This window comes from Pezoporus wallicus, unplaced genomic scaffold, assembly GCF_028554395.1.
Source record: "Pezoporus wallicus isolate ANWC-B61680 ecotype Strahan unplaced genomic scaffold, APGP_CSIRO_Pwel_v1 contig_7505, whole genome shotgun sequence".
Taxonomy (NCBI): domain Eukaryota; kingdom Metazoa; phylum Chordata; class Aves; order Psittaciformes; family Psittacidae; genus Pezoporus; species Pezoporus wallicus.
The window spans coordinates 1291835-1309136 of NW_026638908.1; the positions used below are offsets into that span (position 1 = coordinate 1291835).

At 39.9% G+C, this 17302-nt stretch overlaps 1 protein-coding gene across 2 annotated transcripts in view; it reads right to left on the reverse strand.

Moving 5' to 3' along the window:
- Positions 1–383: 383 nt before the first annotated feature.
- The window catches only part of REV3L (REV3 like, DNA directed polymerase zeta catalytic subunit), a 122030-nt gene continuing 105111 nt past the window's right edge, over positions 384–17302 (reverse strand). For both annotated transcript variants that reach the window (XM_057413249.1, XM_057413250.1), the window contains 10 exons: positions 14175–14419; positions 13065–13173; positions 11986–12192; positions 11207–11316; positions 10013–10127; positions 7719–7856; positions 6676–6866; positions 5561–5807; positions 3999–4208; positions 384–1540 (listed from right to left, as the gene is read on the reverse strand). In XM_057413249.1, the coding sequence (XP_057269232.1) occupies positions 1400–1540; positions 3999–4208; positions 5561–5807; positions 6676–6866; positions 7719–7856; positions 10013–10127; positions 11207–11316; positions 11986–12192; positions 13065–13173; positions 14175–14419 (1713 nt within the window). In that variant the 3' untranslated portion in view covers positions 384–1399. The remainder of the gene's footprint in view (positions 1541–3998; positions 4209–5560; positions 5808–6675; positions 6867–7718; positions 7857–10012; positions 10128–11206; positions 11317–11985; positions 12193–13064; positions 13174–14174; positions 14420–17302) is intronic.

The window sequence follows — 17302 nt, forward strand, 5'->3', positions numbered from 1 at the left end:
CATTGCAGTCTGTGGCTGTTTTAGGTTTTATGCTGCTTGGTGCGGGTTTACATTGTATGGTGTGCTGTGAAATTTAATAGGCTGACTTGTATCCTGAATATAATAAATTCTTAACAGGAGAAGACACTCAGGTTCCATGATGTAAATAAAGTTTGTTCTATTTTTCAAAGTTACTCTGGACTTCTAGATTTGAAACTTACTCCTGTTGTGACTACCGTTTCTCTTTGGATGTGCGGAAGGCCTCCAAGAGATGATACTGAGGTTTCAGATCCCAAAGCTTGAGCTGGATTTGCGGTTTACTTGAGCAGTCTGGGTTTCGTGACTGTGGGCCAACCAAAGGCAACAGAGGTGGCTACAGCTGAGGGTAAATATAAAAACCCATGTAATTTTTACCATATCGTTTTATTCAACTTTAATATGGTTTCCATTATTAACTTCTAAAACAAAATGATTTCCAGTTTAGAAAACAATGCACTGACCACATAATTCCTTTTCCATTTTATACAGTTATACAAATATTCTAAATACACATTTTGTCAAGATGGTGGCAAATAAGATTTAACTGTACAGTACATAAGGAAAGAAAATATTTTAAGCATATTTAGAAGCAATAGAAATGTCTATACAAAACAAGCAAAAATGGAATAAAATTTTATATTTAAAGTATTGCAACAGTCCCACAGGTTTGTAACAAAAATGTCTTTGCACAGTTCCTCACAATGCCCCATTAATAGCTAAAGCAAGACAGCAATTCTTAGAAAAAAATGTTTTAAAATGCTACACATGATACTACTGCCTGCACAGTCTGATCAAAATAACCATCTACTTGGAATCAAGCAAAACTCAGGAGGAGATATACCAACCAACTTTAAAATTATCTGTATAAAAGTCATTGCACATTATTTTACTCAGTTGTTTGAAAAGTAAAAAAGTGTATTTACAAAATATTTCGCAGACAAAATTATAAAGTGAATGGATAATATCGAAGTAACACGTCTTGATACTGACAGTTCAAGAACACACACGAATGGTTGTATCGGTTCAAGAGGTTTTCAGTACTCCTTCCTCCAGGAAGTAAACTTGACTTCTACTTGAAAATGGATTTACAAGATGTTACACATAGCTATTTATTTCAACATCAGCATTAGAAAACAGTATGTTAGAAACATGAAAGAAGGAAGAAATTTGTACATCTTAAAAAGTGAGCTGTTCATAGGTCAAATGTTTGTTGGTTTTTAATTTAGTTAGGATAAGCGTTCATTATTCTTCAGATAATAAACAGTTAAAATGGCAATCCTGGACTAGATGAGAATTGAAAAGCACCATGCACAATAGTCTTAGTGTGGTAAACACTGAAGGGAAAAACAAGTAGCACCTGGAATCCTGTGACTCAGCTTGTTTAAAACTGGTCGAGCAGCTGGCGAAGATACGGTGCCTTGGACAGTTCTCTGCTGACTCTGGAGAGCTTGAAGAGTACGGGACAGTTGAGGGAGACACACTGGATATGTCGATCAAAGCAGCCTGTACAGTTCTTGCATATCTAGATTGCATGTCAGAAAGCAAAACAGATTATTGCAAACTTGGAACAAGGAAGGTATAAATCACTTGTGAAGTTCTCAGCACTAAGTGACAGCAGAAGAGGGCAACCCCACCAGCACCATCCTTTACGCAACACAAGAGGGCTCCAGAGCAGCTCTGCTCTGGGTATGGAGCCTCTCCTGCAGCTGCCAGGCTGCTCCTTGTGCTGCCGGTGCTGGTGCTTGGGCTGGCATCAGCTGCCCCGCGCTGGGCAGCAGAGTTGAACAGCTCAGGCCTCAGTCCTGCTCATGGAGTTCTACTCGGATGTGGTGGCATATGTTAAGGAAAATGAGTGGATTAAGTGGGGCAGTGTGTTATACCCATGATAAACTTGTCCTGTAGAAAAGTTTTCTACCGAAACAAGACAGAACTGTTAGTCTGCAGTTATTCTAAGCAGGAAAGGGACTGGATAAACTACTGTTTCAAGTTAAGCTCCCAGGTCGTAGTTAATCAATCCCAAGACAGAAATGCACAGGGTACACAGGTTCCACTGCTCTCCTCCTTCATGGATATTCCTTAATGTAGTTAATGCTGCTTGAAAGTACTTTCAGCATGAGATACCTGATGGAATCAAACAGCAGCAGGCACAGGGTTTCCAAAGGTAGCTGCCTTGAGAAAACTAAAGGCCCCTCTTTGCTATTTTATTTTTATTCCTTTCCAGCATCTGCCACCTCTGATGGTTCTTCCAAAAACTCACCAAGTCAGCCACACTTGTGTTTTGTAACATCAAAACATTACACAGCGTTACCGCACCATTTGCACCGTTTCAACAACAAGTCAAAATCTTAGCCCTTTGCTTTTAAAATTAGTTACTTTCCTTCTTTCCACGTTAAAACTATCTGGGTACCAGCAACCCTCTTGGCCAGACCTTTACCACCACTGAATCCCTGTGGACCGTAAATTCACACTGACAGCAGCTGGAGAGGAGCCACCCTGCTCAGCCATGTCCCACACATGGCACCTCGGAGGATACCAGGTCTCTGCCTTGCAACTGTGACCCAAAGGAACGGGATTTAAACCATTTGTTCAGGAGCAGGATTTAAGCTATTTGTTCCAGGTTTGTAAGCACTAGAAGAACCTCAGAAACAAGCCCACCCTTGTTCTGTTGTAAGGCTGTGGCTGGTTTGAATGCAAGGGACCACCTAAAATGGTACTTGAGACACTTTCTAAATTCAGTTTGTGTAGAGGGGAGCCGTCTCTGGCCTTTATCTGTGGCACATAGTTTTTTCGTGTGTTTTAAACTAATGTAGCATTCAGTGTTGTATCAGTTTTCTGCTGGCTCCGGCATGTCTATGATGTAGTAGGGCCAAGAATGTAAACTGTGAAGGATATATACATCTTCATATTAAAATGAGACAGACACTCTTAGGCTGAGTCATCAGATGCTGATTACAACATCGATCCAGGCCTTGCCAACCCGTTGGGTGTTGCAGAGACAGAAGACAGTTCTGATGGGAACACTGACCCTTCCATGGGGCTGACCCCATCTGCCCGGGTCTGAGTTATTCCAGAACAAAAGCAATGCAAAAGGTTCAGAGTACCACAGAAAACTGCAGAACATGCATCGCCTTCCTCTATTGCCATTTACAATGCAGGTCACAGCAAATGTTACAAAATACACACTCCTAATGCAGTATTTATGAATAATGAACAGTAATGGTTTTCTAGCAACGGAACCCCGTGGGAACCTATCAAATCAATGCCTACACTATAGGAACATTCATATCCCTGCAATTCAGACAAGTCTTGAACACGGCTCACATGCTACTGCTAAAAATACATTGTAACAGAAATATTAATGATAAGCTACAACAGTACGAAAATGAGGTGAGGACAGACACCTTTCTGCAAGGGGAGGCTCTGTGCTCTGCTAGAATATACTGGTGAGTGCAGTGAGCCATCCTCTGCACTGACTTCTAGCTCAGGGGGCAAAAAAAATAACAGCTTGGAAAATTCCTACGAGAGGAAAGATAACAAGAAAACCTCCAGGCTAAAACACATCCATATTAAACACATAAATAAATGCATTTCTTGGGACAACATTTTTGTTACTAGAACATTGTCAGTTATTTTAATGCAAAAAAGGTGACTCATACTTTCACAACTCTCCATCACTGTCATTATAAAAAGGCACCTGCAAACTATTCTATGATTCTATGATTCTAAACCATGTAAGATAAAGAAGAAAAGCATTTTTTTTCCTGATCTCACCCCCCTTTTGCCTTCAGTTTTATGCAAAGCTAAGGAGAGGAACAGCTGCTACACTGCCTTCAACAGCAATGGGAAAAAGCAAACAAGCTGCAACACGTTTAGCACCTAGACTGTGCTTCCAATTTCGGCTGGGGGCATTCAGTAACAGGCTGCTTTGAAATTTCAGCCCGTCTTTGGCTGACAGACATCTGACAGTGCTTTAAGCGTACCTTGACCAGCTGTTCCTGCTTACGCTCCAGCTCTCGGATTTCTTGGTTGAGAATCACTGCCACATGCTGTGGCTGGCTTCTGCATTTATTACAGATCCCATACTGGGTCAGTTCATCGCACACAGGACAGTGTAAGGTCGTGAAATACTGGGAGATTGTGCCTTTGCGTCCTTCCAGCTCGCTGTGGGAAGCTGTAGCAGCTTTCTGAATCTTAGAAAAATAAAATTAAGAGGTAATGAACTTTAAAGAGAACAGCTCACCTTATTCCTGTGTTACACAGCCTCATTTTTTTGAAAGGAGTATGGAAGTGCAACACAGCCTGCAGGGCATGGCTTCAGACACAAATTATTAACATGGATCTCATCACCAAAGAGCGCAGCATTGCCCAGAAGTGATACACAGGGTAGAACCCACCCACACCTATTTCACAGCGAATCTCACCAAAAAAGACAGAGTAACCAAGGAAATCCTCAGTCACATGCTAAACTCCTGATCTCATCTTAAACTCTGCCTCTTGCAGAGCTCCTTTGTAGGTGTTGATCTGCTTCACATCCAAAGGTGTTCCTGGCTGCAGCCGCAGTGGCTGCCTTCTGGATACTGCCTCCATCGAGTTTCTGTGCCGGTGTAGTCCTCGTCACAGAGCTGCCACAGAGCCCATGCTCTGATTTTTCCAGACGAAGCTCCACTGCTGCCCCCTCACCCAGGGAAGTTTGTTCTCTGCACTCACTCCTAGTGCTGCATGACTTGTGCTTTGTGTTATCCCACACTCACTGCTTCAAACACAACCTCTGCTCGGTGCTCTCTGGCCTTGCGGAAAATCAGGGCTTTTTTTGCTATTTCAGAGCAGCTTGTTGGAGATACTTAAGGTGAGTGTTGCAGTGCCACTGGAAAGGTAGAGAAGCAGAACTGAACTCCACCAAGGCTGTATTAAAAGCGTGCAGTGGAGAACATGATGTACTTCTATGCTGCTGAAGTCTACACTAAGCAGAGTCACCAAACTACACAGATACCATCTTTCACCACCTGTTTTTGTCAGGGGAATCACAGACTAAAATCCAGCTAATACATCTCTTTCTTCATCTCGGAGATTTCTTTAACTTTTAGGAAAATCACTTTTGGAAATAGTTTAGAGTTTCTGGTGATACAGTTTTTGAAAGAAGTGTTCCTGCTGCTGGGGCATTACCACCTTTTCTATAAAAAAGAAAGATCTTCAGAACATCTTGGAAAAACAGAGCACCAACATCTACTATAGTGAGATTTCAAACATGGCATAGCCAAACAGATGCATATGCTAGTACTGCTAAAAAAATATATGGTTATGGCAAAATACTCTTAAACTATTGGAAAGTAGGTGCTGACACTGTGGTTAACTCTGGGCTGGCCAAAAAAACTGATTTAGTAAGTGGGATCTAAGAACCAGGTCTGCATGTCTGGGCATCAAACGCTGCCCTGTAAAATAACTTTTGTTGTTGCTTCATATAAAGCTCATTCCATTAAAAGTCACAATGAAACCAAACACACTATAGATGTGTTGCATTTGTAATCTGTTTCCGAACACTTACCCGTGGCAGCTCATGGTACCAGCTGAAGACGTCTATGCCAATAAGTGAGAAGATCCTTGCCAGTGGTGGCAGAATTTGTTTGGTGATATAGTAGGTAGCGTTCAGCCTCAGGTTGGGATCCTGCAGGACTTCAACGGGCCGCCTCACCAGCTGGATCAGGGGCAGGCCGGGCATGCCGTACACGATGACATAGGGCACTCGCTCCCCAACCCGTGGTTCCGAGCGACGGTCGTAAGCGAGCATTCTCCTGTTTAAAAAATAGCCATTAGAATGCATCCAGGGACAAATTCTTAGTTACTTCCTTTGTTTGTAAACTTCCCCATCTGATTATATCAGTACCTCTCCATCAGACTGAAGTTAGTGCCTATTATGAAGCACAGGATACAGACCCATGAACAGACCCGAATATTAAAACTTGGAACATGAGCCCTAAAGATGTCTTCTGTTTCCGGTCACTTGGGTTTGCATGCAGGTTGCTTTCCAGCTACCTCTTCCTTAAAGAAGTATTTTAATGAAGAGCAGCCAGGGTACTAAAAGGAGCTCAAGTACGCAGAAAGAAAAGAACAATCCAATTTGAAGTAGGTATCAGTCCAGGACTTGAATGTTATTGTATTCAAAAAGCATAGCTTAACTTAAAGACCTTTTATATTAAGCAAGGTGCAAAATGTGCCAGCTCACCTTATCAATTATCGATAAACAGTATCAACAGTATGAAATACTAACTTTTAGTAAGGTACTTTTTAAAGCCTTGTGATGTATCTAGCAGCACTGAGAGATGTCACTGTTAACAGTTTTTAACACATCTGCTATCTGTGAGTGATGGGCATCCTTGGAGAGTCAAGCCCTTGGACAAAACCCAAAGCTTAAGTACCAGCAGTGAACACACCGCTGCAGAATCTTGACAAGAGGCTTTACTCTTTTATGTGCGTGGCTCTTTCAAGGACTATAAAATGGCTCTCTAGCACTATCTGATGCTGATCTCTCTTCACATGTAGAAGAAAGTCACAGCCAACTGCTGCAACAATATCTGAAGGAGACACCCCACTGCTACCTGTAACCTGGCAGTACAAAGGTCAAGATAAAAAATACCTACGATTAGCACTTAATCTCCTTACCTGGTGATTTCCAGGGCTGGTACACAGGATCCAGGTCTGTAAGCTGAGCTCCCTCTGTACTCTTTTGCAAAGATGAAGTCTTGTATGCTGGCCTTTCCTTCCAGTAACTTCATGCATTGATTCTGAACATACTGTTTGATCTGACTTATATCTCGTGTTTCAAATAGCAGCTTGATAGAACGCTCAAGTATCTTTACAGCCAAAGGAAAAAAGTGAGAAAACCTCATATGCTTAACTAAAAGATAATGAATTCCAAATAAGTAAGCTATATGGAGATACTGACACAATGCTTAGAAAAAGTATCAGTTGTGAACTAGAATGTTAATATGACAACAGGTTACATTCCCTTCCATGAAAAAACATTCATAAACATTACTGAACAACTTTTTCCTCTTTCATGACATTATCCATCCTCTGGCACTAAGAGTGTTCAACAATTACAGAGGCTTTCCAGAGTATGAGAGATGTTTTTTTTCCATCATCTAAAATATTCTACCATGACTTTCTGACCACATCAGCAAACAAAAAGAACTCGGATTAAAAACTGAAATAAATCCTCCTAAGTGGCTACCATTTTTACTGGCATAAATTTGTTTTGATTAGGAACAAAAGCCTTTTCTTTTTAAGCCCCCAATACACAGCTTCAAATAAACAGGTAACGAAGTTTATTTTAAATCAGTTCTTAGCTAAACTAGATTTATGTGAGCTGCTTAGCAGACACATCAGTGTGCCCCGCTCATCTTGGAGTAATACTTCCAGTTAAAGTGAACTTGATCAAGAATGGTCTCCTAGAGAACTTACATGGATGGGGCTGAGGGCTTCTTATGGGGATTTTAGGGGCTGATAGACAATAAAGATGGAATGTGCAATTCCTTGTAATGCTGTGCAAGATCTTCAATTTGTCTTTCAAATGGCTCATACCAGAAAAGCAGATGAAGTCTCAGACAGCTCACAAGGACTAGGACCTCTGAGAAAGGATGAACACGCAAAGCAATAATAGAATCCTCTAATTACTTTCAGGAAGAGATGTGTGAGTATTTTACCTTGGAAACAGCAGGACAGGAGTCCCTTCGGACTGTCTCTATGCCTTTTGCATCAAATACTGGGTCCTTCTGGTCCAGTGTTTCATACATGTAACCCACGTACCTCTTTTTAGTTTGCAAGACACATGGCAAGTAGACCTGGAATGTTAAAACAAAAATAGCCCAATCCAGCATGTGTTGGGAGTATTAAGGTGGCTCTAGATCAAGAGACTGTTAAAGGAACAGATGAGGAAGTTGGGATTCAGTGGTGTCCCATTCTTCGATCACTTCATCTAGCTGCAAAGGCTAAGCAACCTGAAGCTCAGATGAAAAGCAACACACAGTGTAACTTGTTTTGAGTACCCTTACTTTTCTGGATTGTACCTGTCAGCATTTTTGATGTAACCATATTATCTCTCCTTCGTAAAAAGAGAGTAATTTCATTTTAAACATCGGAGAAGGAAACTTCCCCAGCTAAAGTAGTGGCTTTGAACTTCCTATTTTCAAACCTCATCTAATTATGAGGTTATGAACCTAGAACCAGTCAGTATCCTGATCTGAGGAAAGCATGTTTATTAAATGCTTATGCTTGCAGAATGGTTTCCTCATGAATGGATTTTTAGGGTCATGATCTATTTTGTTTTATCCAACCTTTTATTTCATTCTTGATTGTGTCAGTATTCCTTGACCAGTTTTAAAAGAAACAATGGAGAACAATATTCCCAGGTTTGCACACAGTGTAACACCACATCTTCCTGACTCTCCTGGAAGAGGGAGGAGCAGCCAGTTTAGATTGCCTCAAGCTGAAGAAGGTCCTACACGCAGGTGCTCCACTTCTTGAACAGTGCTCCAGCTTCAAGGCATTTTCCTTTTCCTGTGCTAGGAAGCCACACTAGGACAGAACTCAGTACTTTGACCCACAGGTGAATAAGAGCACTTGAAGTGAAGCACTTGGCCATCTTCTCAAGTATATCTTTGCACCTAATCTTTTTCTGGCCAATTCCTCCTTCAGCTTAATGACACAGATCGCCTCACATTGGAAGGGTCCGTGTATACTGGTCACTGAGGAAATGCTGCTGTGCCTTCCATACGTATCCTGACCTTCTTGCTAATACTTATCTGCTGTATTTTCAGTGGAAAATGGCAATTTGCTTACAAATTCTGACTCAACCTGTTGAGTTGTGTATGTACATGTAAGTATCTAGAGCACCTGAACTGATTGCTAATGACTTTCCATTATAAACTTCCACCAAAATCAGTATAACATAGCCATGTTCTTCTATAAAATGCTTATTGTCATTAATACTTCTGAAAGCTTACTGAATGGAGTTTTATGAATTTTCATTTTATCTGCATATGTTTCACATGGACATATCCTGAAGTGTGCTAAATCTGGCTGAAGACTAAATATAAGGCTTGTAATTAATGCACTGGAATCGCTTCAAGGGATGATGTACATCTCCTCTACCAAATTGCATACATTGCTTTGATTGTACGTAATACAAAACTGAGGGAGACATTATGCACTTGCAGCCCACAAAGCCAACCATATCCTGGTCTGCAAAGACAAGAAGGACATGGACCTGCTGAGGCAAGTTCAGAGGAGTGCCATGAAGACGATTAGAGGGCTGGAGCACCTCTGTTAGGAAGACCAGGCTGAACAACTGCAACTTTCTCAGCCTGAGAAGGCTCTGGGGGGACCTTATAGCGGCCTTCCGGTACCTAAAACAGGCCTACAAGAAATCTGGAGAGGGACCTTTTATAATGGCAGGGAGGGATAGGACAAGGGAGAATGGCTTTAAACTGACAGGGTTGATTTAGATTAGACATTAGGAAGAAATTCTTCACTGTAAGGGTGGCGAGGCACTGGCACAGGTTCCCCAGAGAAGCTGTGGCTGACCCATTCCTGGAATTGTTCATGTTGGACAGGGCTTTGAGCAACCTGGTCTAGTGGAAGGTGTCCTTGCCCATGGCAGGGGGGCTGGAACTGGATGAGCTTTAAGGTCTCTTCCAACCCAAACCATTCTGTGATTCTGTGATTTCTAAATATTGATGAGAGATGAATTTCAGATTGCCTGGTGCTGCCAAGTGCAACAGGCCATCAGGGATCCTGATGGCAACACAAGAATATTTATTGTTGCTCATGGCTGCAGCATTCTGACAAGGAGCTTGCAATGTACTTGCAGAAACAGTACAGCACACGACTGCTGCATATCCTTGTGCTACATTAGTGTCCAGAAAAATCTCCTCTCTTCACTTTTTAAGATAACAATGTTTTCACTCAGCACACTTGATGCAAAATATTTTCATTTTACCTTTTCAAACTTCAGTTTAACAGGTTTGGGGTTTGTTGCTGTTACAGCTTCAGCAATTTCTTGACCAATCTTAAAAGACTGCTCCTTTGTGGCTCCTTTCAAGAGTACAAACATGCTACAAGAAATCAAACATAGGAAATAAGCACAAATCTATTCCATATAGCTCTCAAAATTTATAAGCTATAGTTTCTGGGTGGCAAGGCAGAGATGTTGTTATCAATTCTGTTCCCTTCCTACATAGAAAAGCCAAAACCATGAGAAACTTAAGCATTCTGAAAGAGATTAGAAGTATCAAAGACACAACAAATGCTGTGTCTCTGCTGAGGCAGGGAACGTGACTGCTCCTGTGCTCTGCAAAACCTGAGTTCCCAGGGGAGAACTGTAAAGAGCTCTGGTACATCGTTTTTTCCCTCACTATGGGCAGCAAGAGAATTTTACTTCCCTTCTCCAACATTTTTTTTCTTAATTCCTTTTTTTCATGAAGTTACTATGAATTCAGTATCTTTGAAATTTCAAGTCTTTTGTCAAATCTGGCTGAAATCAGAGTTGTGAAGTTATTACAGCAATCAAGGTATTAAGGGTAGACAGCCAGAGAAGCTTTGTTTCCTATGGCTGAAAAATTATCCAAGCCTAGTCCCAGAGATGGATACGCCCAGAGCATGGCGAATATTCAGATGAAAGACTGACTGGGAAAGGAGAGCTATTCATATGATGTATTTCAGGCAGCCTAATCATATCTTTGCATGCTCTGGTGGCTGCTTCTGAATTGTATCCACTTTTGAAGCTTAAAATAGTGCCTTCCTCTAAATATCAACATGCAAAGCCTACTATATTATGAATACTGTTTTCCAAAATAAAAATGGCAGCAGCAACAGGCACAAAAATACTCATTTGATAAATAAGACACATTAATTCACAGCTGAAAAAATAAGATTTCCTCCCCTTTTTCTGTTCCTCATGATTTTCAAAAGAAAGGAAACCCTCAAAGTTCTTTCTAGAAGTCCTAAAAGAAACTCCAGGAAAATAAACATTATTTTAGTTTGTATATCCAAGCAAGGCAGTAAGCAACATCCAAAAAAGGGTCCACACACTCTTTTCAGTATCATAAATTCCCCTATTTGAGACAAAAGAAAAATATAACTATGAAGAACTACTATGATTTTAAAGCACTGCAAGAAACAGACCATTGATTACCTGTCAGTGTCGCCATACACAACATGAGCACCCCATTTTTTGGTATCGTTCACCAGTTTTATAGCACGCTCCAATGTTTCTCTGGCTTTGTGGACAATGCTATCCCCAACCTGCAAAGTTGAAGATTAATTGGAAATCTTTACTGCTAAACCAAATACTAGCTCCTGGTAAACACAGTCTAAACTTGCTTGATCTGTTTATGAAATGTATTATATTGAAACAATCTATATTTTATTTCATGGTTTAAATGCATATAATAAATAAAAAGGTTGCTTATGTTACCCCAAAATAGCAAGAATTACAGCAACAATGATCAAAAATTACAAAGAACTAAAAGAAAGGAATATTTGGTTTAAACTTCTTTAGGCTTATTGGAAGTGTAAGGAGCAAGACAAGATCACTTCAGATCATTTTCTCTAGTTTTTGGATTCTGCTGATCCCTCCTTTTATGAAAATTATGAAAGAGCTACAACGTTTTATTTTATTTATTTCCACTATTAGAACTGTAATCCCATCTACCTCTGGAAAGAGTTCTACAGAAATGCCAACTCCAAATGTTCTTTTATGGGAAGAAGAAATATTAGTTGGTTTTTAGGGCTTTTTTTTAAGGATCGCAAATAAATCCCAAGTGGCTGATTTTCAGTGCTACAATTAAAAGCAGCTTTTAAGAAGGTATTTAGTTTAAATAAATTTCAAATCATAATACTGCGATGTCTGACTGTACTTTATGAACAGTGTCTTTTCCAGAGTTTTTCTGCATTTGTATCTGCAACCCTTACCTCAGTGCACGGCATCCTTCCAGAAAAATTAGCAGCAGTATAACCAAATGTAACATTAGCTATAAGTTTAAGGCCCAGCTGACGAGCTTCAAGCATTCGAGTTATAGCCTTGTCATGCTTGTAAGACTTCATTGACTGTTTCACCATTATCCTAGTCTTCAAGATTTCTTCTAGCATTCTTGGCAGCACACCCTTTCTTACTGAAGGCTGCCATAAAGGGAACAAAGGAAAAATTATGTTAAAAAGCCAAACCTAAACAGTTAGGAGTAAAAGCGAAACTCTGAACTGTTAGACAACCACTGTTAAGAAGACAAATGAATTAAGATGCCCTAGGCACCAACGGTTTGGCTCTTCCCACAGATAATACGAGCAATCTAGAGCACAGGCAAAGCTCTTAAAAGGCAAGGTGAATAGCTTTTTGTTCTTTGTTTTCATCAGCCCTGCTAATGCACTGTTTAGATAACTTTATTAACTAAAATGGGACTTCAGTATCAAACTGTTGATTCTCAAGATGTTAAACACTAAAGGAATACTGTATTTTAAAAATCTGCAAATATTCTTTACTGAAAGTTTCTGGTTTACATTACATATGTGTATGCTGCTGACTGGCTACTTACTTGTAAGAGCTCCAGGCCATACTTATTAATTTGTTACAAATCAGCCAGCAGTACATATAACATAAAATGTGAACAACAGAAGCCAGTCAAGGGAGTTTCATCTCCTGAGCCATGAGCCTTTTCCTAGGAAAGTATTCTGCTATGCAGCAGGAGAAGAATGAAGTGTTACACACACATAATTACTGTTTGATCCCCAAACTGCACAAGTAAAGTACAGTTTAATTATAGATGAAATAAGCCTTCAGTATAAAGGAAAGCACAAAGATGACATTTTATTTCCTGTGCTGCCAGAAACTCAGCACTCTGACAAATATCAAGAAACACTGGGAAATGGGAGGCTGAACCTCCCCCCTTCTGTCTGCTCTTAATGCAGCAAAATATAAACTACAGTATCATTTCGATCTTAAGCTAGTCAGCCAAAAGGAAGTGAAAATGTCTGTCATGGTGCAGTAATAGAATTACCTTGACAAAAGCTACTCCACTGGGTGACACTGTGATATCATGCCTAATCTGGTAAAGTAAGTCGGGAGGTACTCTGAGAGATGTACAGCCAAATTTGAATGCATCATATCTAATAAAGAGAAAAAAACTAAATATGAATACAGTTCATTCATTTAAAGCCTGATCAAGCAAATGCATCAACTCACACTAAAATGCTGATAATGCAAGGACAGAATCGCGATTATAATATCAGGTATAAACAAACATACTTTAAAATTTCGTAGCTACATGCAAAAGGCTCTAGGAATGAAGTAGTAATAAATGGCTCAATTCCACACATGTAATTTACCAATTCTGTTCTGCATTAATGCATTATTTCCAAATGCTGTACTAGTTGAGGCATGCATTCATACCATAATCCCCTATGGAAACCCTGCATGTTTACCAAGCGACACATTCCATGTATTTTCTTCTTACAAGTTCAGAATTTCCAAATCAGAAACTTGAAAACCTCATGGTGACACCTCGCAGTCATCGCATGCAGCTTCCCATGCTTCCAAATATTGTTATTTGGAAGAGAGGTAATTATAATGAGCAATGAGATTTTTTTCCAATGAAGAGAATTACTGTTAAGCTCAGTAAGAGATGCTACACAGAATAACTCACTGTATCTTTTCATTTTGAATAGTTAAGACCAGTGTGAACTACAACTGTTAGAAGAGAACAACAATTTATTAACATACAGTGGATTAGTAGCGGCCCAGTTTTGAAAATAGGTAGTGGATTTACCTAACATTTTAACTTACTCTGAACCAATATTAAAAACCAGTACCACCACAATAAAGGAGCAGGTATATACACATGCACAGGTATTTTTTTTAAACAGGACAGAGTCTAATTCTGTATTTAATTAAAAATACATATCGATGTGTACATGTGTATGTCTGAGTGTGTACACACAAAAGCACACATCTACACAGAGGATCTTTATCATCTCTATTGTGTAACAGAAAACAGTGCTGTTGACACATGCCCACTGGTTCCAGTGACAACCGAGGGTTCTCAGTACCTTAGAAAAGGTGATAAAGTCTCTATGGAACCAAAGTTTGTGAGAAAAGAATAACAACTTACTTTCCTAAGTTTTCAACGTGTCCCAGGCAGGTTGAAAAGCAGTAGTTGTATGCTATCACAATGGAAGGATATAACGACTGAAAATCTAATACAAGAACAGCATTGCTGTAGAAGCGGGATTCTGGCTCCATTATTAAGGGAACACATTGCAGGGCTTTCATTTGAGCTCGCTGCTGGACACTGGGTGTCACAGGAATATAATTCATTGGCTTTGCAACACGCAGCATCATAGACTCCACACGATACTGCAAAACAGTATGGATATAATCATTACAATTTAAAAAATGCAGAACAAACATGAGTGTATTAAAACTGTGTAAATATGCACTTACATTTCCCAAATTTAAAGCACAGACAGCTAGCTTTCCGAAATATACATTAAAAGCAAGAGTATGGCTATTTTCTGTCACTTCTAGTAGAACTTTTCCATGTGTTCTTTTATCATTTAGCCCTAATCATTAACAATCAAGTACTTCCAATTTTTATCTATGGAAAAAATAAACATTCAACATGCTGCAACAATATAGTGAGGGCCATGCTACAGTCAGTGAATGAGTGTTTGCTAAACTGTAGTTTTTTAGACCTGCACAACACTGAAGAAAACAAATACATGGTTGACAAGCATTTTCCATAGGAATCTCCTCAGCAATTTCATTCCAACATTTGGGAGAACAGAGAAATGACATGTGAGCTGTGTAAGTTGATAACTGTGCCTCCAACCTTTTGACCTTGAGAAGTAACTAGGATGTACTTGTCAGCACAAGAACCAATGGAAGAATCTAAGTCAGCCTGTTTCAAAAGTGTGCTGCTTTGCACTGGGTAGTGTGCTTTCTCTCTGATGTTGCCACACATAGTACAGGAAGCGTAAAGCAACACAGAGTTTCTGAACTTTCAGCTTGTTCAAGACATCACAAAATGTCACATGTGGAGGTAGCAACATGAGAAAAACACAGCCCTATTTACGTATTATTCAGGGTGTTAGTAAGGCTTTAAAAGCGCTAATAACCAGGTATTCACTCTGCTCACTGACAATAAAAACCAAAATACCTGAAAATTACATACAAGGGTTGCAAAGGACGGAAAAAAACCCCCAAATATCAAAGAATAAACCAATGTAATCCTAAAATCCTGTGCTTTATAAACAACTAAGTTACTATTCAAAAGCCCTCTGCCTGACGCAGTACATATTCAACCATTGTACTGAATAGGTTAGGTATAATTGATGTTTTAAACGAACTTACAGAACCAACAGCTTTAACAAGATTCTGACCCCTTATAAACTGGTTGGGGTTTGAAAGGATACTTTTGCAGCAGCATACACTGCTGCTGCCTTGTACTAATTGCACATTGATTTGTGTCCAGGGATCAACTCAGATATGTGATGAGGTGGTCAGGGACTAGATCTGGCAAGAGCTAGTTTGGGTGGTTTTGGGTTTTCACCAACTTCTTCAGTCACCTGACTAATAATCTGTATGCCTATGACCACCTCCATTCACTTGTTTAGTCTACTATGAAATATATTCAAGATAGCTTAATAAAATAAAATTAAAAAAAACCCCACCTTTAAAAAAAAGGTCTTATAAAACTTTGTGAGATGCACTAAAATATGGAAAATAACTTAAAATATCTGAAATCTGTTCTTAGTACTATTCCATTGTAACATCTTTTTCCTCTAAGGAGAAAAGGAGTATTTCATAAAATGTAATGATTCTTCTGAGTGGAAAAAAACCAATTATTTGAGGTGACAGGGAACTGTTGCCACTGCCGTCTCTGTGATTTATAAAGTTTCAACGGAAACAAAACATACGTGCACAGAAGGAAAGAAAAAAGAACAGTCAGGACAGAAAATGCAGCATGTTTCTGCTGCTCACTCCCACTCACAGCCATTTGAGAAAATGACAGGCAGAACAGTCTTTGTGGGCTGCAATGATGACAGTTTAAGCATATCTACGCTGGCAGCAAGCCAGTCCTACCATCACTGGCCCTAACTGTGCATTTCTTTTTCCTTACTCCAAGAGCACTACTGTTCTGGTAACAAGGGAAAGCAGATCATGGAGCTATACTGGCAAATATCCAGTGAATGCCACCATGGTTCTGCTGCTGAATATACGGCCAGTACCAGCAAGACCAACAAGAACCTGCACTGGGTCAAGAGATGACAGAGGCTGCTGCAGTCAAAGGAAAAAAGGTGGAAAAATTCTTTCATTTGGGTTGAATTGTTAAGGATCTGCAGCCTCAGACACTCCCATTTCTGCCTGGCTTAAGATGATGCTGATCCTGTTAGGACATTAGTTTTTAAGTTTTCTTTTTGTCCTCAGAAGTTGACAAAATAATCAGTCCTGGTCAACTCAGCTACCCGTGTGTTCAAATAGAAAGCAGATGGTAGGAAAGAAGAATTACGGTATGAAAGAAGACAACAACAGAACAGACACACCTGAGTGAGAGTACTTGTGTCTCTTGCAGGGCTCATGTGAAGCCATGAAAACCAGTCTAGTTAGCCTAGTCACTCAGAACCTGGGCAAGGAAAGCTTCTGGTGTTACTGGAGACTGCTGCGGGTCTCAGAGAAAGAGCTGTGTGAATCTCACTCTGTCCTGCTCCCTTTCCCTCTGATGCTAGTATCAAAATAACAGGACCACACACATCTTGCATGACACATTTACTTAATAAAGCCAGAGCCCTTCTTGTCTTACCATCAAATCTCACTCAGAGGTCTGCTTCACAGGAAATGTCACTTAGAACATATTCAATGCAGTTTTGTCTGCCCTGGAAGAAAATAATCTCATCTTTCTAAAACATGCTCAATTATATTTCTTAATGTTTTAAAAAGTATTCATTTGCAAACTCATCCGAGTGTGAAAAATACCAACTCAAAGGGAAAATGTAGCACTCCCCAAGTCAGCAGAAGAGACCCACTGGCACGATTACATTTGGGGCATTCTATTTTATTTCTAATCTCCGAGACAAAACTATTCAATCCATTACTACTGGTTTTGAATTGCCTTTCTTTATGTTTCAATTTCACATTATGCAAAACAGCCTTCTGTGACCTTATGAATGTACGTATACTGACCGAAAAGCTGCCAAAGAAACTAAAACATTTTGTGAAGACTATTTTGTGTTTGTGAAG